General features: G+C 32.8%; 3 protein-coding genes across 3 annotated transcripts in view; 1 reads left to right on the top strand and 2 right to left on the bottom strand.

The window, feature by feature from the left end:
* LOC136040788 (von Willebrand factor D and EGF domain-containing protein-like) overlaps window positions 1-26,889 on the bottom strand; it is a 217,549-nt gene that overhangs the window by 51,673 nt on the left and 138,987 nt on the right. The gene's annotated exons all lie outside the window — the stretch shown is intronic.
* The window catches only part of LOC136040790 (von Willebrand factor D and EGF domain-containing protein-like), a 57,432-nt gene that overhangs the window by 15,453 nt on the left and 15,090 nt on the right, over window positions 1-26,889 (bottom strand). The window lies entirely within an intron of this gene.
* On the top strand, window positions 5,981-13,008 carry LOC136040791 (adhesive plaque matrix protein-like). Its single transcript, XM_065725121.1, has 3 exons — window positions 5,981-6,076; window positions 9,118-9,267; window positions 12,271-13,008. Exons 1-3 carry the CDS (start codon window positions 6,071-6,073, stop codon window positions 12,913-12,915), a joined length of 801 nt encoding a protein of 266 aa, XP_065581193.1. The 5' UTR covers window positions 5,981-6,070; the 3' UTR covers window positions 12,916-13,008.

Genomic DNA, 26,889 nt, shown 5'->3' with positions numbered 1-26,889 from the left:
ATTTTTGTAGATAGGAGCTTGAAACTTCTATTGTAGGGTTCTCTGATACGTTGAATCTGATGGTGTGATTTTCGTTAAGAATCTATCGCTTTTAAGGGGTGTTTTCCCCTATTTTCTAACATAAAGCAAATTTTCTCAGGCTCGTAACTTTCGATGGGTAAAACTAAACTTGATGAAGCTTATATATTTAAAATCAGCATTAAAATTTGATTCTTTTGATGCAACTATTGGTATCAAAATTCCACTTTTTAGAGTTTCGGTTACTATTGAGCCGGGTCGCCCCTTACCAGTTCGTTACCACGAACTGTTTCATAGCAAAAATAATGGTGATGCAGCTGCATTGAAAGAAAGCTAGTTTCAAGGGGCTCGAAGTTTTGGGAGCGATGAACAAGTTAAAAATAATCCAAAATTTTCAAGTGAAGTTAAGGATCAACGTCAAAAATGAAGACTACCCTCTTCTCAATTCTACACTCTTCAAGCTAAAGTTTTTTTTTTAGAACTTAAAAAAAATATTCTAATTAAAAGGATCTTGTGTTTCAGGAGCCGTTCTTAAAGAATTGGGCAAAAAGCCAAACTTTAATGTAAAGAGTGAAGTATTGAGAAGGGGGAAACCCCCCTTATATACATAATAATTCCTGTTGGTTTTAAGGTTTGATGTAGCTCCTTATTTTGAGTTGAAAAAACGTTGTTTTTAATTTAGTTTCTGACCGTTTTTCAAGTAATGCCAAGAAATCTGGCTCACCCTCCATACAAAATTCTTCCCCACAAGTAAAACTCCTTTGCAGAAAGCTCTTCCCAAGTAAAATACCCCCCTCTCCCGCCAGAAAAATTGCTCCCAGACAAGTCCATTGTATCTGAAAATTTGCTACCGGAAAATTGTCCAGAGACGATCAGAAATAAACTAAAATCGGAATTCATATTCAAAACGAACAAAAAATCACTATCAATGAATGAATAAACTCAGAACGAACAGGAACTGAAATGATTAACCAAATCAAACTTCAAAGGAACATAAACTACCACAAAGAGGAGTAGGATTAATGCCTCACAAGCCTTCTAAAGGCTAAGGCTTAGCCATTTATGAGCTATTACAGATACGCAAATCCTGGATGAAGAAAGTATGTTTTGATTTAGGATAAAACCCTCCTAAACCTCCCTGAAAGCTCCGCCTTAATACCCTTAGACTTTTGGAGATAGAGAATCAAATATGCATACTCTCCCACTAATAAAAACCTATATGTAAACACAGAAGTAACCCAAGTAATTTACAGCCCTTTTCTCGAGGTCTGTGCGGGGTCATGTCATTTAAAAAGGTAAAGTTAATCGGCTTTTGGACTATATTTACCAAAATGGCAGTCCAAATCTTTTTAACAGTGTTGAGGAAGGAAAGAAAGGGCGCAAGAGAGGGGTTGATTGTCCTTCAACCTCTTTTGACTCTTAAAAGGGGAACCAAAACTTTAAAACTGAAATCGAATGAGCCCTTCCCAAGACAGCTCCTTCCATATGAAGTAGCCTGAAAAAATATACGAAAGCCACTTCGCTCCTTACTTGCGCAGCGCATATGATGTGCATGGGTACATAAGTAAACGTGTCGGTATTTTTTTTTCTAAAGTCGAAATGGCAGCTTACTCAGTTCGATACCGAAGAATCTTAAAAGTTTTAGTAATTGGGAACGCCGAATCCTAATTATGGTGTCGAAGAAAATCAATAAAGTACTTGCGCTTTACTAAAAACAAAAAACAAAAAACAAACAAAACACTAACAAATGACCGTGGACTGTCAGTTAAATTGACATTTACTGACATATCTTCGCTAAGGTTTTGGTAATTTTTTATTTATGAAAGTAAGAAAGGTGAAAACATTTCAAGCGTATTTTGTTTTCAGTGAGCAAATTATGATCTGGTCTTGAGAAGGCATAGGGGCTAAAAGCCCTACATGTTAACTTTAGCTCGTTTGAGTTTGACTCGGCTTTTTATTGTAATTTCTGTTCGTTTTGAGTTTCATTTGTTTATTGATATTGATTTGTGGTTGCTTTAGTCTTGGAATATTGTTTGACTTTATTTTTGCTCATTTTTGGCTTAATGAAGCTTTTTAGCTTTCTTCGAAATACTTGTATTATGGAATTTGTTTTTTTAAAATTAATTATTATTCGTTTGTATTGCAATAGTCTTTTTCAGGGAAAAAAAAATTATATATCTTTTCAGTTCTTATCAGTTTTCAAATAGTTCATATACAACATTAACCGAAACTCTAAAAAACAGAGCTTTGATACCAATAGTTACATCAAAAGAATCGCATTTTAATGCTGATTTTAAATATATAAGTTTCACCAAGTTTAGTTTTTTTCTGGCAAATCACAGAGCTATTAGTGTATTTGAAAACTAGCAATGGTTCAAACGTACCTGGATGTATCATATCAACTGAACCCACAATCACAAATTAGTTGTGCTACTCAAAACTTTTTATTTTGTTAATAACACCAAACACGAACAGAAATTAACATGAATAATCAAGTCCAACTTACAACAAACAGAAATTACTGCAACCAGGAAGCAGCCAACCCCTTGGGACGAATCTCCAGCACTTTTATGGAGAGGGGAAGAGGGGAGGTATCTGGATATTCAAGGGGCATAGGCTATATAATAATTTTTTCTTCAAATTAATGGGAGCGCAACTCTCCCCTTGCTCCATCCAAACAACGACACTGGAAACCACCCCCTAAACCTTCCAAAGGCTAGGATGTCGTTTCTCTTTTACTGAAAACGGTTCGTGTTATGAACAGTTGTTTCTTTGTCATAATATCAACAACAACAGCAAGAATAGTGTCACAAAGCTGGTCAAGCTTTATAAATAAGAATGACTCTACCGTCCCCTCTCTCCCTGTCAAACCCCATAAAGACATTGAGGGTAATTTACATTTTACTGAAAAAGATATGGATTTTAAACAATGTGTTTAAAAGGGTCTAAAAACCATTTAATAAGAAGGAATTTACCACAATAATTAAGATATTTGGAAAGAACTAATATGAAAGTGGACTGACTGTTGATTATATCATGATACTAATTCTGGGAAAGGACAGCAATGATTGATTTTTCTAATGATATAATTACAAAAGAGGAAATTTATAAAATATATTTTGTATCAGTGGTCAATTTAATTAAAAAGGAAATGGATAATTGAAAAGCATACTTGAGTGCCACAAGAAAAGTATGTAAATAACATGAGAGAAAATTTTAAAAGTCATGATGACCATTTTTGAGGACAATCAAGCAAACATCTGAAATATAAAAATAATCTTCGGCGAAAATCTGAATTTGTGATTTATAGCCTTTTGGCACAATCAGGATAGGATACAAAAATTATTTTGAGGGGGCCAACATTTTGGGGGAGTTACAACTTAATTTATATCCTTTTGGCAGAATCAGAATAGAATAGAAAAAATTACTTTGAGGAGGCCAACATTTTGGGAGAGTTTCAAGTTAATTTACAGCATTTTAGCAAAATCAGAATAGGATACAAAAATTATTTTGAGGAGGCCAACATTTTGGGGGAGATTCAAGTTAATTTATAGCCTTTTAGCATAATCAGAATAGAACACAAAAATTACTTTGAAGGGACCAACATTTTGGGGGAGTTCCAAGTTAAGTTATTGTACTTTGGCCCAATGATAATAGGGTGTCAAAATTTTTTTTCAGGAACCAACGTGTGGGGAAGTTCTGAGTTAGGGAAGGGAGCTAGTCCCAAGGACCCCCTTGGCGTATATAGCTTAATAATCTATAGTTTATATAATATGCCTAGAATTGTTTCAAACAGTTCGTGGTAACAAGCTGCAGTAAGGAGCGACCCGGCTCAATAGTAACCGAAACTCTAAAAAATAGAATTTTGATACCAATAGTTACATCAAAAGAATTGTATTTTTGCGCAGAGCCTAAATCATAAGTTTCATCAAGTTCAGTTTTACCAATCAAAATTTACGAGCCTGAGAAAATTTGCTTTTTTTTAGAAAATAGGGGGAAAGACCCCCTAAAAGTCAAAAAATCTTAACGGATATCACACCATCAGATTCAGTGTGTCAGAGAACTCTACTGTAGAAGTTTCAAGCTCTTATCTACAAAAATGTGGAATTTTGTAGTTTTTCCCAGAAGACAGATCACAGATGCATGTTTGTTTGTTTTTGGTTTTTTTCCCCAGGGGTGATCGTATCGATCGAATGGACCTAGGATGTCGCGAGAGGGCTCATTCTAATGGAAATTAAAAGTTATAGTGCTCTTTTAAGTTACCAAAAAATTAGAGTGCACCTAGGCCCCCTCCCACGCTCATTTTTTCCTAAAGTCACTGGATTAAAATTTTTAGATAGCCATTTTCTTCATCATAGTCAAAAAACCTAATAATTTAAGTCTTTCGGGACGACTTCCCCCACAATCTCCGGAGGAGGGGCTGTAAGTTACAAACTTTGACCATTGTAACATATTAGTAATGGTTATTGGGACGTGTACAGACGTTTTCAGGGGGACTTTTTCACGTTAAAGGGTAATCGGGGTTACGTGGGAAGATCTCTCCCTGAAGGAATTTAGCATGAAGGAGAAAAATTTCCATGAAGGGGCCGCAGGATTTTCTAGTATTATCTAAAAAAAAATAATAAGCAAATAAATAAAAAAAGACTTTTCAGGTGGAAGTAAGGAGCAGCATTAGAACCTAAAACGAACAGAAATTATTACGTATATAAGGGGGTTAGTCTCCCCCTTATATACGGGGAGGCTGCAAGTTACAAACTTTGACCATTGTTTACATATAGTAATGGTTATTATGAAGTGTACAGACGTTTTCAGGGGACTTTTTCACGCCGGGGATGGGAGTGGGTGGGAGGATGGGGTTACATGGGAGGATCTTTCCATGGAGGAATTTATCATGAGGGAAGATAATTCCCATGAAGGGGGCGCAGGATTTTCTAGCATTATTTAAAAAAACAATGAGAAAATAGATATTTTTTTTTCAACTGAAAGTAATGAGCAGCATTAAAACTTAAAGCGAACATAAAATATTACGTATATAAGGGGGTTCGTCTCCTCCACAATACCTTGCTCTTTACACTAAAGCATTTTTAGTAATTTCATTATTTATTCTACGGCCTTTGTGATAGAAGGGTCATTCTTAAGGATTTGGGACAAAATTCAAGCTTTAGTGCAAAGGACGAGGTATTGACTAGGGGGCGAAACCCCTCATATACGTAATAAAAATACACAAATATAGAAGTTCGTTACGTAAGTTAATTCGTAAAGTGCGAGTGTTTATTGCTAACAAAAACGTTCTTTAAAAAAATCTATCTGCACTTTTAAGTAACTAAAAATTGGATGGCAACTAGGCCTCCTCCCCCACCCCATTTTTTTTTAAATCGTCCGATCAAAACTGTGAGAAAGCCATTTAGCAAAAAATAATATGCAAATTTTGTTTTAATTATTCATGTGCGGTGAGTCAAAATCAAAACATGCATCAATTCAATAACGTTCAGAAATTAAATATAACAAAAACAAGTTTTTTTAACTGCAAGTAAGGAGCGACATTAAAACTTAAAGCGAACAGGAATTATTCCGTATACGAAAGGGATTATCCCCTCCTCAACGTCTCCCTCTTTACGCTAAAGTTTTTTATTTTTTTAAAAGTAGGGTTATGAGAAAGAGTCAAACTTTAGCGTAAAGAGCGAGGCGTTGAGGAGGGGACAATCCCTTTCATATACGGAATAATTCCTGTTCGCTTTAAGTTTTAATGTCACTCCTTAGTTGCAGTTAAAAGAAACTTGTTTTTTATATTTAATTAAATTAAAGAAGAATATGAATAATATTCATTAAAAAATATTCATCAGGAACGGAAATGTAACCCCGATTTATAATTACATAGAAGTTACCAAACACAATTTAAATTGGTATGCTGAAACCACTCCCAAAAGCCTCAGAGAATCTTCCATGATATGGGTGGAGGTTATATCATTTAAGCATATATATACTGATATTTTGTAACGACATGTCAGTATCTGTCTTGTGTTTGTAGGATTTAGATTAGCTAATTCTTAATATGAAGGTTGGTATTTTGAAGAATAAGGTTTTGTTGTAAAGTCACTTCAGTTGGCCTTGGTTCGCTAAGACTTGGCCTTCTGACTGATCATATTTCAGACAGTAAGCTGTACAAAAAAATGTGGTTACCACAAAAATGTGGTAACCAGCGTCCATCATTCTAGAGCTTTAATGAGTGGAAGGCTCAGACGGTTAAGACACTTTACGTGGATGACAGATTGCCAAAGATCGTCCTTTTTGGCCAACCATCCCCGAATAGGGGGGGGGGAGAAAGTGGTAACGAAGGATTTAAGAGAAATTCGAACTTCTTGGGAGGACGTAAAGAGATGTGGATGACTTTATGTAGATTTTGATGGAGAGGAGCGAGCGTGTCTGTCTTGGCCTCAAGCGGCTTGCTGCTGTAGTTATTAGTAGTAGTGTAGTAGGTTATAGAACCTAAATATACCAAGAGGGTGAAAAAAACTGAAAAAATGTGTTTTGGGTTTTAGACGGTCATTAGTGGCGCAGTCTTTTATATATATATATATATATATATATATATATATATATATATATATATATATATATATATATATATATATATATATATATATATATATATATATATATATATATATATATATATATATATATATATATATATATATATATATATATATATATATATATATATGAGGAATGCTGTTTTGGGAATTAAGGAAAGACCACGAATAATTTTGAGTTTCAAGCTTAAGTTTTCAGCTATTTTGCAAGAAAGCTCTAAGAATCTTGGAAATGGACCATTCCATAAGGCGTTCTAATTTCAAGGGGTAGGTCGCAAATTTCGTAAAAAAAAAGTATCTCATCTGGATCTCCCTTCTGGATTACGGAAGCTGGAAAAGTGCTATGGATTGCTTGTTTGAAGTATTTGTTTTGTTTGATGCGAATCTAGTCATGAGTGAAATAATATAACTTGCAGCAAGAATCCACCAAAACGTTAATAATTTTTGCATAAAACTTTTGCTATTCCCGTGAAAAAAGGTGACAGCTTTAGTTTTCATTAATGTAATAAAAAAAATAATATAATGAATCTAATGAAAAAAGAGTATGATAAAACAAAAATACTACTCAAATAATAAATTTGAATAATTTTAACTTAGAATACAGTTAAAATAATGATAAAAAGTAGAGACGAAAAAGAGGATAACACAACGAGGAAATTGAGAGATAGAGAATTGTAGAAGAAAACTAGTTGAATATTTCGGCTATATACAAAAAAGCAGAACATAGATGAAATTCAATTATTAGTAAGAAGCAAGAAAATTCAAACCAGAAGCACCAGTAAAATTATTTAAAAAAAAACTAAATTTTATCTTTTTAATGTAAGTTAAAATTTATCTTTATTCTGCTTTTTCATATTGCTGAAGATGACTAATAGACAAATAGCCAAAATATTCAATTATTTTTCCTCTAAATTCAATAAATAAAATTAACAAAACTGATATAATTAAAAAAACAAAACTAATAGATTTTATAAAGAGCTAAAAGATGTAGAATGGCCCTTTAAGAAACTTGGGCAAGTCGTTAGAGTTTGCTCTACTTTTAAAAGACAGTCAACTAAATTTTGTTTTCAACATAATTCTTCACTCTGAATAACCTGACAATTAAGGTAGAACCTTATAATCTGTAATTAATAATAATTATTAAATAAAATTATAGGCTCAGTGACTTTTTCATGGATATAAAGGAGGAATTACACTGCCAGGAAAATAGGGGTGCATTAGGATTTTTTATTCACTCAATCAGCTCTAATATAGGAGCCGAGGTGTCTCGAAACACTAATGTAACAAGATTATGGAAGTTATACATTTTTTAGTTATTGTATATACAGAAAAAGTAACGATAAAGAGAAGTGTAGTATATATATATATATATATATATATATATATATATTCAGTTTACCTATTGTTGCTAAAAAGAGGGATATATTAACAGGATAAGCTTGTTTTGGTGTTACTTGGTTGTTTTACATTTGCTGTTTTTTTTTCATAGGCATGTATTTTGGGGGTGATACCTGACACGGGGATGCCATGGATATTCTGTGGTATCCCTTGGTAAAATAAATACAAATATTTTTACAATGACCAGTTTTTGGCAATTGAAGAAATTAAAATCCCTAGCAATTAAAGTCTGATCAAAGATATTTAATTATTGAAGCTAGTCCGATTCCTAACAACGATATGTACTAAGCTTCAAATTTTTGGTTTCCTTTTTTAAGGTTTTTGAATCGTTGTAATCCTTTGTCAAAATAGAGAATCATCATTTGTGATAATTGCAAATTTTCATTTTTTGGGCCTTCCTACTGACATTATTTAACTGGTTGCCTTCCAAAAGGTCTTCTTTTTTAAGAATTTCTGAATTGTTGTAAACCCTTGTTAAAATATATACAAATATTTTTGCAATTACTAGTTTTCTGCTCTTTACGCAATTTAATGTCTTTTCATGCTAAAGTCTTTTCAAAAATAATTTGATTATTGATGCTAGTCCGATTTCTAACAACGATATGTACCAAGCCTGAAACTTTTGGTTTTCTTTTTTAAGGTTTTTGAATTGTTGTAATTCCTTGTCAAAATATCGAATCATTATTAGTAGTAATTGAAAATTTTCGTTTTTATTGCCTTCCTACTGACATTATATAACTGGATGCGTTCAAACCTGTAGGCTTTATCATGTTGCAAGTGGGATTTATTTAACAAAAACAAACTACTTATAAAATTTTCAGGTATTTTCATAGTTTAAATTAGAACATTAAAATTATTGCTCAGGTACCGCAAATATTTTTGCAATTTACACAATAAACTTGGCGATTGTGAACTGAAGTTGAGAAAATTTTCTCAGCTTTTTTTCATGTCTTAAAAAGACATTGAAAAAAAGACATTAAAAAACGACTTAAAAAGACATCCGTAGACAATGAACGAAGAGTTAGTATCTGAAAGAGTATACTAATTTAGATCTAAAGTTTTTTTTTATATATTGTGTTACCTGAATATATTTAATTTTTAATTTTAGGGATTCCTTGCCGTGTCTTTGTTAATAGTGGCTGTAGCTGGTCAGAAGTATCCAGAGTCATATAAGCCAGATTACAAACCCGCAGGACCCTATAAGGCAGCAGAACCCTACAAACCCGGGTATAAGCCAGAGCACGAGCCAGAATATAATGTAAGTTCAGTGTCTTGTCTAAAAGTAAAGCTAATTTAAAAATTTAAATTTTTAAACATTTAAACATTTTAAAAAACATTTTAAAAAATTTTTTAAAAATTTTTAAAACATTTTTAAACATTTTAAAAAATTTAAACATTCGAAGCTCAGTGCCCTGTCCACAAATAACTTGGTATGAAGATACCAAGTTAGAATCCCTCTAGACCCAAAAGATACACAATTTATAGCTATATTTCTGCTAAATAGCCAAGAAAAGGCATCTTTGGGTAGATTATTTGATCAAGGCCGTATCCAGTATCTTTTTCGGAGGGGTATTACAGGAATATTTTTCCCGGGGGGGATGGGTACGCTAAAAAAGCCTCAAAAATGTATAAAAAATTTGTCCAAATTCGTTCTATAATATTTTTACGAGTCAGAACATTTCAGGGGGGGAGAAGGTCAAACCCCCCTGGATATGGTCTTATATTTGATACTCAAATTTACGAATTGAATGAGCATCAAGATGAAAATATTTTTTGCCCCTGAATCTATCTTTTTTTTGCCCCTGGTCTGTTCATAACCGAGAAATGAAATTTTCTAATATTCTTTTTCAATATAATAAAGTTTATAGGGAAATACTACGTTTTTTCAGTGTTGCCACGTTGAACCACAAAAATAAATAAGCGAAAATAAACAATTGACAAAGGCTTTCGTTTCCAAAAACAACTACACCTTCATTAAAATCCGTGTCTTCTTAAGCTATTGGGTGTTGTACTTTGTTTGAAATTTTTTTCATGTTTTTAACCCCCGCTATTTTTAAAGTTGGCGCAAACTGCTACCAAAAATGGATAGCGGCATTGGGAGGTTTTTCATTAAAAATAAAATTAGTGATTTTTCCTAATTTATTGAGATACACATGGTTGTGTAGACTTCTTTTTAACCAGTTCAAACAATTACATATCATTTTATTGTCCTTGGTACTTCAAAACGTCACGGTTACCTAGATATACCTACATATCTAAAGTTAAAAACATCTTCAATTATTTTTTTTTATTGGCAAAAATTGTCAATGTTTTTAGCGATTTTAGCCACCCTTGCTACAAGAACTCCTGACTTGCGTCATTTGCATACCATTCATTTATCGCTATTTTCACATTTCACATTATCTAGTATTTAATATTTCCATCTTCTTTAACTCTATTTTCAGATAAGATTTAAAAAAAAATTACCACGAAAATTACTGCCAATCTTAGGTTTTCTTCTTTTTACCTGGAAAGCCCAGCTTCATTTTCCTCTCCCCTTTTTTTACTTTTTTCCTACCCTTTTACTCTTTCCTTCATTTTTACCTTTACCCTTTTACATTCTCCTTCTCCCACTTTTTTTTTACTTTTTTCTACCCCTTTACTCTTTCCTTCTTAAAAAAATAGCAGCACGAATTACAACCCATCCTAGATATTTTTTTCTTCATCTTTTTTACCTGAAGAAGTATTTAAAATAATCTGTTGCTTGGACCCAACCACTGTCCTTCAATCATTAGTCATTAATCATTCAATCATTAGTCATTAATCATTCAATTATTAGTCATTAGTCATTAGTCATTCGATCATTAGTTTTTGTCTATTCAGACTGCCTTTTCACCTAATGTACGGTTTCCCTGCATTATTATTGGCTGTCTAATATACTGTTTTAATTCTATTGATTATTACTTTCAATCCCGCTTTCTGGGGCTATAATGAAAGAAAGGTTGAGATGGCTAGGCCACGTTCTACGGATGAAGGATGACAGATTACCGAAGATTGTCCTTTTTGGCCAACCGTCTGGGGCTACACGGAAAGCAGGTCGTCCTTGTCTGGGTTGGGAGGATGTCATAAATAAGGATTTAAAGGAAATGGGAACTTCCTGGGAGGGTGTAAAGAGGGAGGCTTTAAATAGATTAGGTTGGAGGAGGAGCGTGCGTAGCTGTGTTGGCCTCAGGCGGCTTGGTGCTGCAGTGAGTTATTAGTAGTAGTAGTAGTAGTATTACTTTCGATTCGCGGAATATCAGTGACAGGCAAGTCAATCAGGACGGGGGATCTATTTTACCCTGAATATTTTTTTGCCCTCTCCCTACAGTTTGAAGAATGCATTTTTTTGAAAAATACCTTTCTTTTTGACATTTTCGATGGAAATACTTTTTTTTGCATTTTTATTAAAAAATTAAAAACAATAAAAAAAACTTTCCCCTAGATTTGAAAAAAAAGTGTCTCCCCTCCTAAATTTCCGTGGATTGACGCCACTGTTATTGATGTTATCAAATTCACACAATTCTCCCTGTTTTGTCACTTTTGTTTAATAATTTAACAGTCCTAAGGGTAATAACGGTCATAAAAATGGTAATAATGGTCGTAAGAGTAATAAGGATTCTATACATTTGGAAGCTTAAGACACAAACCAAGGAGCGTATCCCACATAAATATACAAATCACTTATGAAATACAAAACATCATATAAGCTTAATAGCAGATCTTGTTATGTTTATCCGGCTGTTTATATGCCCAAATATGCTAAAGGTTAAATCTGACTGTGTTATGTGAAGAAACAGACAACAATGACTATACTTTTTTACACGGCCATGACTAGGGCGAAAATGCTGTCCCCCTCTCGCTCAGCCTATTGCAAGAAATTACAAATGCTAGTCTTTTCAGTTATGTAATGACAAATAAAGAAAAAGAAAAACCCAGAACATATTTTCCAATGCTGGAACCCAAGATTATTTTAGCCCCCCACCCCTCTAATCAATATAACTTCATATGGTTGTCATCTTCAATGCAGCTATCATGGAAATTTTCGTAGCAACGCTAGACAAAAAACTTACAACTTAAATTCAAAGATAACTTTATAAAAATAGGACATTTTATGTACAGCAAAAACTTTACTTTGAAATAATATCGTGCACAATTATTTTTCTGAATTTTAGGTTTAATCTCTGCTGGCAGATTTTTATAGAGATTATTCTTAATATTAAGAAGCTTTAAATTCTTTCAGGAGCCCCCCGGGCCATACAAATATTCATATGATGTAAATGAGAAAGACGAATATGGTGTTCAACACGAATATACCAAAGAAGAGGAAAGTGACGGTCAAACTGTTCGAGGGTCGTACCAAGTCAAGCTACCCGACGGCCGTCTTCAAATTGTAAACTATGTTGCAGATCCGTACACTGGCTTCCAAGCTGATGTAAAATATGAAGGTGAAGCTCAGCCATATGACTACAAACCTACATACGAAAAGCCAGATTATAAGCAACCAGCCTACCCAAAACCAAGCTATAATCCTAGACCTTCATACCCTGAGCCACAATACAAGAAACCAGCGTATCCTGAGCCATCTTATCCCAAACCAGCATATCCAGAACCACAATACAAGAAACCAGCTTATCCTGAGCCATCTTACCCAAGACCAGCTTATCCTGAGCCACAATATAAGAGACCAAGTTACCCAGAGCCAGAATATAAGAAACCAGCGTATCCAGAGCCAGCATATCCAAGACCTTCATACCCAAAACCCACTTACCCTGAACCAGAGTATAAGAAGCCAAGCTATCCTGAGCCAGAATACGAGAAGCCAGTATACCGTCCATCTGGGTACCCGAAACCCAAAGCAACATACCCAAAGAAACCAGAATATTGAGTTAAAAAATAACATAAGCTGAACCCTTATAGAAGTTAATTTTTAGTTTTGTAATTTATTTTTATGATGAAATAAATATTTTATTTTCGCAAACTGATGCTCGTAGGCATTTCAGTGGAATTTAATGCATAAAAAGATTATCTTCTTCGCGTGTAGATCTTTAGAGAGTTATGCATATTTAGTTTGATATTTAGACATACATAGAGATCGGGTATGTGCCAAGTGGACCTCAGGACATAGCCTCCCTATAAAATTCTAAATTTCCACAAATTTCTGGCCACTCCTTACTCAAACTAAAAAATAATTTTATTTTAATTCCCCCCCCAAAAAAACAATTTTATTATTGGATGCCCAAAACGATTGTGGGTATGTGCTTGTTAAAGAACACATGTTAGATAAAAAGACCTATTTCAAGAGTACAGGTTACAGTTTGCTGGCCGGAGAGTGATAGTTTGAGGGTGCACATTAATTTTGATACCATCTAGTTGGTAGTTAGTATTGATATTGTATAGAGTATTGATAGTTAGGGCGTATTGTATAATGTAGGCTAGCAAAATAATATAAAATATTACGCAAGCAAACTATGTACAGCTAGTCTACTTAATGTAAACTAGCCGAAATATAAAGTATAATAATATAAAACATATAATACAATGATATAAATATAGAATAAAATTTTATATATAATACAAAAGAATATATACACACGTTTTATTATATGCAGCATTAAAAGTACTCCCAAATAGGGAAATGTCCAATAACTTAACTTCAGATATTATCTCAAGCATTTTAGATTTCTAGATTCCAGTTCAAACTTATCAAAATCATTTATTGATGTGAAAATACGGTGGTAACAAGGGGGAAAATTAAATAGTGACGAAAACAGAAAATCAGTGGCTCTTTATGCGTGGAAGGCTAAGGCGATTTTATGCAGACAATTCTTCATTCATTTATGATTGAGAGGGCAGTAGTCTCCATTATCAATAATAATCCCTATTCGCTTCAAGCTTTAAAGTTGCACATTTCTTTTTCTTATTAAATCACTATTCTTATTAAAAAAATAACTACATTTAATTTTATGTCCCCTTTTTTATTTATATCCAATTCGCTTTAATGTATATTAAGGGTTATCTGAATATCTTGGGGTGCAGCCGACTGCTGCGATTTTTTTTTAGAAACAATTCGTCTTTTGTCAACCCTCTGATAATCTGTATTGCAATTTTATTTTTCAAATGAAGAGATTTTATTTATCATGTATCCATAGTCTATTGTTTTTTCGGGAGGGTGGTAGTTACCTAAATTATCTAAGAGGCTAAGGGATAAAACCCGAAGGAATAGTTACTGTAAAGGTAATCCCTGTATTGATCTCTTAAATACCAGCAGATAAAGGGGGGGGGGTTAACCCCTTAGCCTACCTTCATTCGGAGTAATATATTTTGGCCTAGCCCTAATATATTAAATTAATTTTCAGATTTTCCTAATATAATTGTAATTGAACAATTTTTCATTTTTGTATACATTGTTTAAATATAATTTTTGTATGTGCAAATTTTTATATAGGAGATACACAAATTTATAATAAATTTGAATAAATGATTTTAAGTAAATTAAATAATCTATTTAATATAAAATTATTTAATTATATATATATATATATATATATATATATATATATATATATATATATATATATATATATATATATATATATACATATATATACACATATATATATATACTAGCTGTTGGGGTGGCGCTTCGCGCCACCCCAACACCTAGTTGGTGGGGGCGCTTCGCGCCCCCCCCCCCCCCAAGCCCCCCCGCGCGCGTAAGTCGTTACGCGCCATTGTAGTTGTGTCCCTATGTCCCACCTGTGAATATAGATATATATATATATATATATATATATATATATATATATATATATATATATATATATATATATATATATATATATATATATATATATATATATATATATATATATATATATATATATATGTTTTTAACTACGTAAAACTTGCGAATATACAACATTCTTTGCTGTCCCATTGTCTGTGCATATAAATAGATTGTCAGGTTTACCGACTCTTGAACATGCAACATATAATGGTCCATGGGAAAACAATCCGTATTCAGATCTATACCTCATGATTCTAATGATTGCCCTTGAGCTTTGTTGATGGTGATTGCTAATCGACCATTCCCTGAGTCGCCATCGTCATTTATATATCCCCCTGTGCACCCCGGCGTCCCCTTTGAAGTTATGTCCCTGTGTCCCGGTCGTCATTTATATTCCCTGTGTCCCGGTCGTCATTTGTGTCCCGGTGTTCCAGTCTGTGATTTCTCTTTGAGTGTCCCGGTCGTCATTTATATCCCCCTGTGCCCCCCGGCGTCCCCATTGTAGTTGTGTCCCTGTGTCCCGGTCGTCATTTATATTCCCTGTGTCCCGGTCGTCATTTGTATCCCGGTGTCCCGGTCTGTATATACATTCGTTTTTTAGTTTTGTTTTTCTCCTTTATTTTTTTCCTTTTTTCTTTTTTTTCTTTTTTAGTTTATTTAGATTTTTAGATTTTTTAGTTTTTTTATTAGTTTTTAGTTTTTTTGTAGTTTTTACCATTTTTTTAGTTTTTCTAGTTTTTTTTTTTACTTATGTCCTGGTCGTCATTTATACTCCCTGTGTCCCGGTCGTCATTTGTGTCTCGGTGCTTTGTTGATTGCTAATTTATATTATATTTATATTTATATTTTTTATATTTATTAATATTTTTTTAGTTTTCTTTTTCTCTTATTTTTCAGTTTTTTCCTTTTTTTTTAGTTTTTTCTTTTTTAGTTTTTAGTTTTTTTTTGTTTTTTACCTTTTTTTAGTTTTTTTAGTTTTTTAGCTTTTTTAGTTTTTTTTATTAGTTTTTAGTTTTTTTTTAGTTTTTGCCTTTTTTTAGTTTTTTCAGTTTTTTTTTAGTTTTTAGTTTTTTACCGTTTTTTAGTTTTTTTTAGTTTTTTAGCTTTTTTAGTTTTTTTTCTTTTTAGTTTTTTTTGTAGTTTTTACCTTTTTTAGTTTTTTTTCTTCTTTTGTATTAGTGTGAAATAATTCAGACGTCATATGCGGACAAACACGACGTCACTCGACAGACAGACAGACAGACATAACCCACAAACAACTTATTTTTATATATATTTATTCATATTTTTTTAGTTTTCTTTTTCTCTTTTATTTTTCAGTTTTTTCCTTTTTTTTAGTTTTTTTCTTTTTTAGTTTTTAGTTTTTTTTTTAGTTTTTTACCTTTTTTTAGTTTTTTTTTAGTTTTTTTAGTTTTTTAGCTTTTTTAGTTTTTTTATTAGTTTTTATTTTTTTTTGTAGTTTTTGCCTTTTTTTATTTTTTTCAGTTTTTTTTTTAGTTATTAGATTTTTACCTTTTTTTAGTTTTTTTTTAGTTTTTTAGCTTTTTTAGTTTTTTTTTCTTTTTAGTTTTTTTTTGTAGTTTTTACCTTTTTTAGTTTTTTTCTTCTTTTGTATTAGTGTGAAATAATTCAGACGTCATATGCGGACAAACATGACGTCACCTGATCCATCCACAGATCCACACACAGACAACTTATTTTTATATATATAGATATATATATATATATATATATAAATATGTATATATATATATATATATATATATATATATATATATATATATGTGTATATATGTATATATATATATATATATATATATATACATATATATATATATATATATATATATATATATATATATATATATATATATATATATATATACATATATATATATATATATATATATATATATATATATGTATATATGGTGTCCTAGGGAAGAGTGCTAAGACAGCAACTAGGAATATTAGTGAAAAAGCTTTAGGTTTAATAGAGAGTAGAAGGGGTTTGTATAAGAATTATCTGAGCGATAGGTCGTATGAAAACAAAAGGAATGTAAAGAAAGTGGAGAAAGAATTAAAATATGAACTAAGGAGATGTGAAATGGAGGCGATGGATAAAATTGCTGAGGATCTGGAAGATGCGGCTAGACGGCATAATAGTAAAATATTATACTGGCATGTTAATAAATTGAAAGGGAGTAGCCGATCCGGACTAGTCCCAGTTAAAGATAGAAATGGGGCCACAATTAGTGATAAGGAAAAAGTTAAAGAAAGATGGGTGGAACATTTTGAGAATGTGCTAAACCGAGATACAGTTGCAGGAAAAGATATAGATGAAAATGAATAAGTTTGTGATACCTTGGATGTGAAGGAAGATTTGTTTAGTGAGGAAGAATTAGCGACAGTACTAGAAGGATTAAAAAATAATAAGGCCCCAGGAGTTGATAGTATGATTAATGAGTTTCTTAAATATGGTGGCTCTGAGGTTAGGAATAAGCTACTGAAGATTATGAACATGATTTTTGAAAAAGGGGAAGTACCCAATGATTTTAGGAAAACCTTAATTAAACCACTGTATAAGAAAGGTGACAAGAGTGAATGTAGTAATTATCGAGGCATTAGTCTGGTCTCTGTAGGTAGCAAATTACTGAGTAATATGATACTTTTTAGACTGCGACATGCTGTAGACAAAGTTTTAAGGGAAGAACAATGCGGTTTTAGAAAAGGTAGAGGATGTGTCGACCATGTTTTCACTCTTAGGTTAATTAAATAAAAAAAAACTAGTTTTTTGTACTGAAAGTAAGGAGCGACATTAAAACTTAAAACGAACAGAAATTACTCCGTATATGAAATGGGTTGTCCCCTCCGCAGTCCCTCGCTCTTTACGCTAAAGTTTGACTCTTTGCCACAATTCTACTTTTTAAAACAATTAAAAACTTTAGCGTAAAGAGCGAGGGACTGCGGATGGGACAACCCATTTCATATACGGAGTAATTTCTGTTCGTTTTAAGTTTTAATGTCGCTCCTTACTTTCAGTACAAAAAATTAGTTTTTTTTTATTTAATTTCTGAACGTTTTTGAATTAATGCATGTTTGATTTTGGCTCTCCGCACATAAATTATTGAAATGAAATTAGTATATTAATTTTTTTTTGGCTAAATGGCTTTCTCTTAGTTTTGATCAGACGATTTTGAGAAATAAGGGGTGGGGAAGGAGGCCTAGCTGCCCTCCAATTTTTCGGTTACTTAAAAAGGCTACTAGAACTTTTAATATTCAACGAACGTTTTTATTAGTAAAAAATATACGTACCTTAAGAATTAACTTACGTAACAAACTTTTATATTCTTATATTTTTATTATGTGTACGAGGGGGTTTGTACCCTCGTTAATACCTCGCTCTTTACACTAAATCGTAAGTTTTGTCCCAATTCTTTAAGAATGACCCCTGAATCAAAAAGGCCGTAGAATAAATAGTTGAAATCACTAAAAATATTTTAGCATAAAGAGCGAGGTATTTATCTCCTCCTAAATAACTCGCTCTTTACGCTAAAGTATTTTTAGAACCCCTCATATGCGTAATAATCTCTGTTCGTTTTAAATTTCAATGCTATTCCTTACTTTCATTTGAAAAAACGTTTTCATGTTTATTTTTTCATTGTTTTTTTTTATAGTAATGCTAGAAAATCCTGCGCCCTTTTCATTGAATTTTTCTTCCCCCATGACATATTCCTCAAAGGAAAGATCCTCCCACAAAGCCCTCTCCCATCAACCCCACCCCCCAAACCAAAAAATCCCCATGAAAACGTCTGTACACTTCCCAATAACCATTACTATATGTAAACACTGGTCAAAGTTTGTAACTTGCAGCCCCTCCCTTAGGGATCGTGGAGGAGTAAGTCATTCCCAAAGACATAGTTATTATGGTTTTCGACTATGTTGAACAAAATGGCTATCTTAAAACTTTAATCTGTTGACTTTTGGAAAAAATGAGCATGGGAGGGGGCCTATTTGCCCTCCAATTTTTTTGGTCACTTAAAAAGGGCACTAGAACTTTTCATTTCCGTTAGAATGAGCCCTCTCGCGACATTCAAGGACCACTTGGTCGATAAGGTGACCCCTGGGAAAAAAAAACAAAAAAAAAACAAACAAACAAATAAACACGCACCCGTGATTTGTCTTCTGGCAAAAAATACAAAATTCCACATTTTTATGATAGGAGCTTGAAATTTTTGCTATAGAGTCCTCTGATATACCAAATGCGATAGTGTGATTTTCGTTAAGATTCTATGACTTTTAGGGGATGTTTCCCCCTTTTTTCCAAAATAGGGCAAATTTTCTCAGGCTTGTAGATAGGAGCTTGAAACTTCTATAGTAGGGTTAAGTTATATATTTAGAATCAGCGTAAAAATTCAATTCTTTTGATGTATCTTTTAGCATCAAAATTCCGTTTTTTGGAGTTCCGTTTACTATTGAGCCGGGTCGCCCCTTACTACAGTTCCTTACCACGAACTGTTTGAAAAGAAAATAATTCGGTATTTGTAGATAGGAGCTTGAAACTTCTATAGTAGGGTAAACTTATATATTTAGAATCAGCGTAAAAATTCAATTCTTTTGATGTATCTTTTAGCATCAAAATTTCGTTTTTTGGAGTTCCGTTTACTATTGAGCCGGGTCGCCCCTTACTACAGTTCCTTACCACGAACTGTTTGAAAAGAAAATAATTCGGTATTTCGGGGCTTCTGACATTATTACTCCTTTGCGGAAGTTAGGCTCAAAATTGAAAAAGGATTATATTTTTTCTCTGGGCCCCTTCCACCTCTTAGTTCGTTTATTTTCCCGTTAGTTTTCACCTGTTTTCGCTTTATAGTTGTGTTATCTCTTAGCAGTTCTTTCGTTAGTTGAGTTATGGTTGTGGTATATATGTTTTATCGCTCGTATAGTTGTGTTATTTTCGAATTATACTCCATAATAGAGAGGCTCCAAACACCCAGCATTGTATATTAAACTCTTAATTTGACGTTTTTTTCTAACGTGACCAGATTCGTCCTGCGCCCTTTTCATTGAATTTTTCCCCCCATGGCATATTTCTCCAAGGAAATATCCTCCCACAGAGCCCCCTCCCTCAACCCTACCCCCAAAACCAAAAAAATCCCCCCTGAAAACGTCTGTACACTTCCCAATAACCATTATTATATGTAAACACTGGTTGAAGTTTGTAACTTGCAACCCCTCCCCCAGGGACTGTGGGGGAGTAAGTCATCCCCAAAAACATAGTTATTATGATTTTCGACTATGCTAAATAAAATGGCTATCTCAAAATTTTGATCCGTTGACTTTGGGAAAAAAATGAGCGTGGGAGGGGGCCTAGATGCCCTCCAATTTTTTGGTCACTTAAAAAGGGCACTAGAACTTTTCATTTCCGTTTGAATGAGCCCTCTTGCGACATTCTAGGACCACTTGGTCGATACGATGACCCCTGGGAAAAAAAAAAAAAAAAAAAAAAAAAAACAAATAAACACGCACCCGTGATTTGTCTTCTGGCAAAAAATGCAAAATTCCACATTTTTGTAGATAGGAGCTTGAAACTTTTATAGTAGGGTTCTCTGATACGCTGAATCTGATGGTGTCATTTTCGTTAAGATCCTACGACTTTTAGGGGGTGTTTCCCCCTATTTTCCTAAATAAGGCAAATTTTCTCAGGCTCGTAACTTTTGATGGCTAAGACTAAACTTGATGAAACTTATATATTTAAAATCAGCATTAAAATGCGATTCTTTTGATGTAGCTATTGATATCAAAATTCAATTTTTTAGAGTTTTGGTTACTATTAAGCCGGATCGCTCCTTACTACAGTTCGTTACCACGAACTGTTTGATAATTGAGAAGTCCCTTCGTTGTCAAACACCTTTGGTCCTTAGTTTTATCGATTATGAGCAAGCTTTCGATTCTGTTGATAGAACAGCGTTAACAAAGGTCTTATCGTTATATGGTATACCAGAAAAATACATTAAAGTGATTTGCGCTATGTACGAGAATAATACTGCTGCGGTTAAGGTAGGAAATGAGGTTAGCAACTGGTTTTGTATTAAATCAGGAGTTAAGCAGGGTTGTGTTCTATCCCCCTTTATATGGATCATTTTGATGGACTTCGTCTTAAGGAGCACAGGAAAGGCAATTGGAGACCATGGAATCAAATGGGGAGGAAGAACGCTCCTGGACTTAGATTATGCTGATGATTTAAGCATATTAGATGAAAGTGTGAGCAAAATGAATGAATTTTTAGAGGTTTTACGAGTTCAGGGTGCTAAAATAGGCTTGAAAATTAATGTTAAGAAGACTAAGTCACTAAGGCTAGGAATAAGTGAAGATGAACAGGTGACCTTAGGTAACGAAAAGATTGATCAGGTTGGGAGCTTCAGTTACCTTGGTAGTATTATTAGTAAAGATGGTGGGAGCAGTGAAGATGTTAAAAGTAGAATAGCTAAAGCTCAGGGTGTTTTTTCACAGTTAAAAAAAGTTTGGAAGAATAGAAAGATAAGCCTACAAACCAAGATTAGAATATTGGAAGCTACAGTGATGACAGTGGTCAAATATGGCTCTGAAGCATGGACACTTCGAAAAGCAGATGAAAATTTACTAGATGTTTTCCAGAGAAATTGCCTACGGATTGTTCTGGGTACCCGGCTGACTGACCGTATTTCAAACAGTAGGTTGTACGAAAAGTGTGGTTCAATCCCGCTTTCTGGGGCTATAATGAAAGAAAGGTTGAGATGGCTAGGCCACGTTCTACGGATGAAGGATGACAGATTACCGAAGATTGTCCTTTTTGGCCAACCGTCTGGGGCTACACGGAAAGCAGGTCGTCCTTGTCTGGGTTGGGAGGATGTCATAAATAAGGATTTAAAGGAAATGGGAACTTCCTGGGAGGGTGTAAAGAGGGAGGCTTTAAATAGATTAGGTTGGAGGAGGAGCGTGCGTAGCTGTGTTGGCCTCAGGCGGCTTGGTGCTGCAGTGAGTTATTAGTAGTAGTAGTAGTAGTACATATATATATATGTATATATATATATATATATATATATATATATATATATATATATATATATATATATATATATATATATATAACATATGTACAATTATTTAATTATTTAAAGATTATGTAAGATTATTTAAATAATTTTCAATAGATTTAAATGAATGTGAATAAACAATTCTAAGTTTGAATAAAGAATAAATTTTTATACTGGATAAAAATTTTAACTTTAAATATCAAATATTTATATGTGTTGTTTAAATATTAGAAAATATTTAACAGGCTCTTGCTCACTTTCATAGTTGATTTTGTACTTTTGAAAGTTCATAAGCCGACAAAAAAAAAAACAAAAAAAAAACAACTAACTTCTCATCGAAGTAACTCTAAGCCATGACAAAAAAAATATATATAACCATATAACCATAAGCCATATATAATAACCATATATATGTAACCATAAGCCATGACAAAAAAAAAATACAAAAAAAACAACTAACTTCTCATCGAAGTAACTCTAAGCCATGACAAAAAAAAACAAATATATAACCATATAACCATAAGCCATATATAATAACCATATATAATAACCATATATATATAACCATAAGTCATGACAAAAAACAAAACAAAAAAAAAACAACTAACTTCTCATCGAAGTAACTCTAAGCTATGACAAAAAAAAACAAAAAACAAATATATAACCATATAACCATAAGCCATATATAATAACCATATATATATAACCATAAGCCATGACAAAAAAAAACAACTAACTTCTCATCGAAGTAACTCTAATAGCTTCTGTGACATACGTGGATCAGTTGCGACAATGGTATTTTATTAATATTGGTGGTGGTTTTATTTGTTTTTAGTTTATTTATTTTTTTATTTTGTTTGTTTTCTTTTGTGCTGTAGACGTCTAGTTTATACACAGGTGAAATATCCACGTTGCTCTAGTTTCTCATCTTTTCTCTCAACTGGCCGCAGTCTCGTTTGTTTTTTCTCTCTTTTTTGTTTTTTGTACTTTTGAGCAGTTTGGAAGAGCTGTGTGAAGTTTTTCTACTTTTGAGCAGTTTGGAAGAGTTGTGTGAAAACTGAACCATGAATATTTCTCAACTATGGTTCACTCTAAGGCCGTATCCAGGGGGCTCACCCCCCTGAAATGTTTTTCCAACCCGTAAAAACATAAAAAAATGAACATAAACAAACTTCTGATGCGTTTTTAAATTTGTTTGTACCCCCCCCCCCCCAAAAAAAAAAATACTTCTGTACCCCTCCCGAAATGGTCAGAGAGTACAATTTTTCTTTTTTGAAAAATGCGAGATTTCCTTTTAGCATTGAGCCCAAAAATAACTTTTCAAGGTGATAAATTTATTAAAAGTTGTTGTTTTTCGTCTTTTAATAGAAATTTTTATCTGAAGTCAAGCTTATAAAAAGACAAAGTCAAGTAGATGTGAAGTCAAGCTTAAAAAGTGGATGTCAATTAACTTTATATCATACGGAGATAAAGTTAATTTATATTCTTACAAAATTAACCTTCATATCAAAGCATTTTACTGTGAAATCGAATGTAAAACCAAATAAGTAATTAAGCATTGAGACACTTCATGAGCTGATCAAAATATGAAGTTAGCCTATAAAAATTGGGGGTAACCCATTTTTCGAAGCGACAGAAAAGTCTATTGACGCTTTTCACACAAGGATTTCAGGGGGGGGGGTAAATATTTCTTTTTTTTTCGAAGTGGCTTTCCGAAAATAAAAGACCAGATTTTGTCGATGAATATAACACCGCCTAAAAAATTTCAGAGTTTATAGCCCGTCGTTAAAACCGCAAAAGCATGCGAGCATTAAGACGTTTCATTAGCAGCAGATGATCATTACCCCAAAGGAATTTTTAAAAGCTAAAGTACTTGGTTTTATTGCTAAGAAAATTGAGGATGTATGGATATAAAAATCCTAAAATAAGTAGGAAAAGAGAAAGTAAGTTAAGTAAAACTTGGTAAAAATGATTTTATGTCCAAGCCCAATAGATGTATTTGGTCACCCCACAAAGGAATTTATAAAAAAATAATTTTTTCTTTTAATAAATTGAATCATGCCACATAATTTGCTTTGTCAGGTGGGGTGCAATTTGCATCTTTTAGGCAATTTAATAACTGGTTGCACATCAAAGAATTCAAATTAGTCCCTTTTTTTCAAAACTGAAAAAAAAAAATCTTCGATGCTGCGCTGCCACTGAGAATTCGGCAAGATTTGCTTGTCAAATATCCCAAAATTCGCAAAGAAAATCTGAGCTGAATAGTAAAAAATATATAATCATTTTTGAGGGTAATGTTAAATACGCCTAATTTTCCTGACATCCCAAGCTTAAGCAAAAAAAATTCAAGATATTAGGAACCCCACGGGGTTACAACCCTTCTCCGGGGCAATTTTGCTTGGAAGCATTTCCTCTGACATAAAGTCTATTTTATTAAGACTAAAATCCTGGATAGTAATCGAAGCTCTAAAAAGGATTTTGATAAGAATTCATACATCAAAAGAACTGGCTTTTAATGCTGATTCTAAATATAAAAAATTCATTAGGTTTAATATTACCCATCACAAGCTAAGGGTCTGAGAAATTTACATGATATTCAAGAAAAAGGGGGAGGGGGAAACACCTTCAAAAAGTCAAGCGATATTGAAAAATCCCACCATCAGATTCAGCAAATCAGAGAACCATGCTTTAAATGTTTAAAGCTTTTATCTAGATTTTATCTAAATTTTTTGCCAAAAGTATTCATTTGTTTTGTTTTTGTTATTTGTTTTTTTCCCAAGGGGTGGTAATATCGAATCAATGGTCTTAGAAGATCGAGAGAGAGGTCGTTCTAATGGAAAACTAAAAGTTACAGTGCCCTTTTTAAGTGACCTAAAGATAGTAGTGTGATTAGCCCCCCCCCATGATCCTTTTTCCCAAATACATCCGATCAAAATTTTGACATAGCTATTTGGTTCAGCTTAGTTGAAAGGTCAAATAGACCCCACCACACACACACAAGCACATTGCCTCTGGAAGATATAGTTCAGCTATTTCAACAAAAAAAAATTATATAAAACTTATTAAACCGGGAATTAACAATACAAACCAAGTTTCATTATCTGATACTTATACCATTTGCAACGATAAAAATCTGAGGGTAATCAATTTCCAAAAACAACTAAAAAAAAATCACTTTTACAATAAAATTAAAATAAGATAAAATGAAAAGCAAAGAACCACTTAAAATATTTATCTGCGGTACACTCACTACTAAGGACTATTTTTTTTTAGAGAATGCAATACAAAAGGAAACAATGTTATGTTCTAGATTCAAGGTTCTGGATTCAAGGTCACTCCTAAGGTCATCCACCCCTCGAGACCCAATGGAGATATTGTTTGTCACTTAGATTGAAAAATATATGTTTCGTATGTTATACGTTATATGTTATACATTATATAATATAATATATGTTATGTTTCGTATGTTTCTTATTATATAATATAATATATGTTTCGTATGTTATACGTTATATGTTATATGTTTCGTATGTTATACGCAGTGGCGTCCTTTCTTTCATAACCACAGGATCCGGGAATTTCTTTTCTTATTTCAGTTTTGTTGGGAAAATTGATTTTTATATCATTTTAAAAATAAAACAAAATTTACTGTTACACATGGTATAAGTATGAGCTAATGATATGCTTGCCTACTTTTGCGGTTGTTAATTTCACAGTAAGATATTTGATATGAAGGTTTTTAGTACAAAAATAAAATAGTCCTATCTGCAAGGCGGTATCCAAGAGAAGAGGGGTTAGGGATTTTGGACCTTTCCCCTCGGAAGCTTTTGTCCGACTCGTAAAAACGTAACAAAAATACATAAAAATAAATTTTGATGCGTTTAAAGTTTCTTTTCTGCAAACCCCCCTCCCCCCGATAAAGTCCTATTGTAACTCCCCTCCCCCGGTAGAACAAAATCCTGGATACCACCTTACCTATCTGAATACAATACAAATTTAGATGGCGTAGTGGAGGATGCGAGGCACCGTTAAGCGATACAACCTTTGCCAGGCCTGACACACTATAATGTCGGATAAATTATAATAATTTTCTATGAAGAATATTGAATAAAAACTTTCTGCAGCCATTTTACAGTTAATTCCCCAGTACGGTATTCGATATATACTTGTTTCTTTACAAAAAGAAAAATGATCTATCTCTATGAAATAAAATCTAAGACTATATTAATCAAGACTTGAGGATGAAAATTTGTCCTAGTCTTGATGGAAAAACTCTAATTTGGGATATATTTAAACTTTTATGTATTCACCTTTTATATATTTTAACCTCTACAGTTAAGAATATTCTTTAAATGAAATCTTTAAATCTTAAATTTAATCTCTAAATTTAAATTAAATCTTAAAATCTTTAAATGAAATCTTTAAACGAAATCTTTAAATAACCGTTTTACAGTTAATTTCCCAGTACGATATCTGATCAAATTTATTTTTTTTTTTAACTGAACGGAAATTGTTCCGTTCACTGTCTACTCATATACTGTCTACTCATACTACTCATATACTACTTCAATACTGTCAATACCCTTCAATACTTCAATACTCATATACTACTTCAATACTCTCAATACTCTTCAATACTTCAATACTTCAATACTCATATACTACTTCAATACTCTCAATGCTCATAATTCACTGTCTCAATATTCTTGATTGCACTATTCTTCACAGAAAACTCTCCAGTACAGCTTCTGCTCTCCTATCCCCTCACCACCGTCTTATCCGTTTTTTCGTTGACTTTGTGTGTGTATTTGTTTTTCTCTTTGTTTTTTTTTATATTTATTCTTACTCCACCATATTTACTTTATGTATCGTGTGGGTGAAAAATAAAATAAATAAATAAATAAAATACAATACAAATTTATATTACGTAATTAATCTCAATTGGCGTCATTCATGGATAAAAATTTGCCCCAGTCTTGATAGAAAATATTCTAAT

The sequence above is a fragment of the Artemia franciscana genome, chromosome 21 (genome assembly GCF_032884065.1).
Source record: "Artemia franciscana chromosome 21, ASM3288406v1, whole genome shotgun sequence".
NCBI classification, from domain to species: Eukaryota; Metazoa; Arthropoda; class Branchiopoda; order Anostraca; family Artemiidae; genus Artemia; species Artemia franciscana.
This window is presented reverse-complemented; position numbering and strand designations above follow the sequence as displayed.

Bases quoted from the DNA above. Each gene is read 5' to 3' on its own strand.
- LOC136040791 (XM_065725121.1), top strand. The intron at 9,268-12,270 runs GTAAGTTCAGTG...AAATTCTTTCAG, and splicing joins AGCACGAGCCAGAATATAAT to GAGCCCCCCGGGCCATACAA.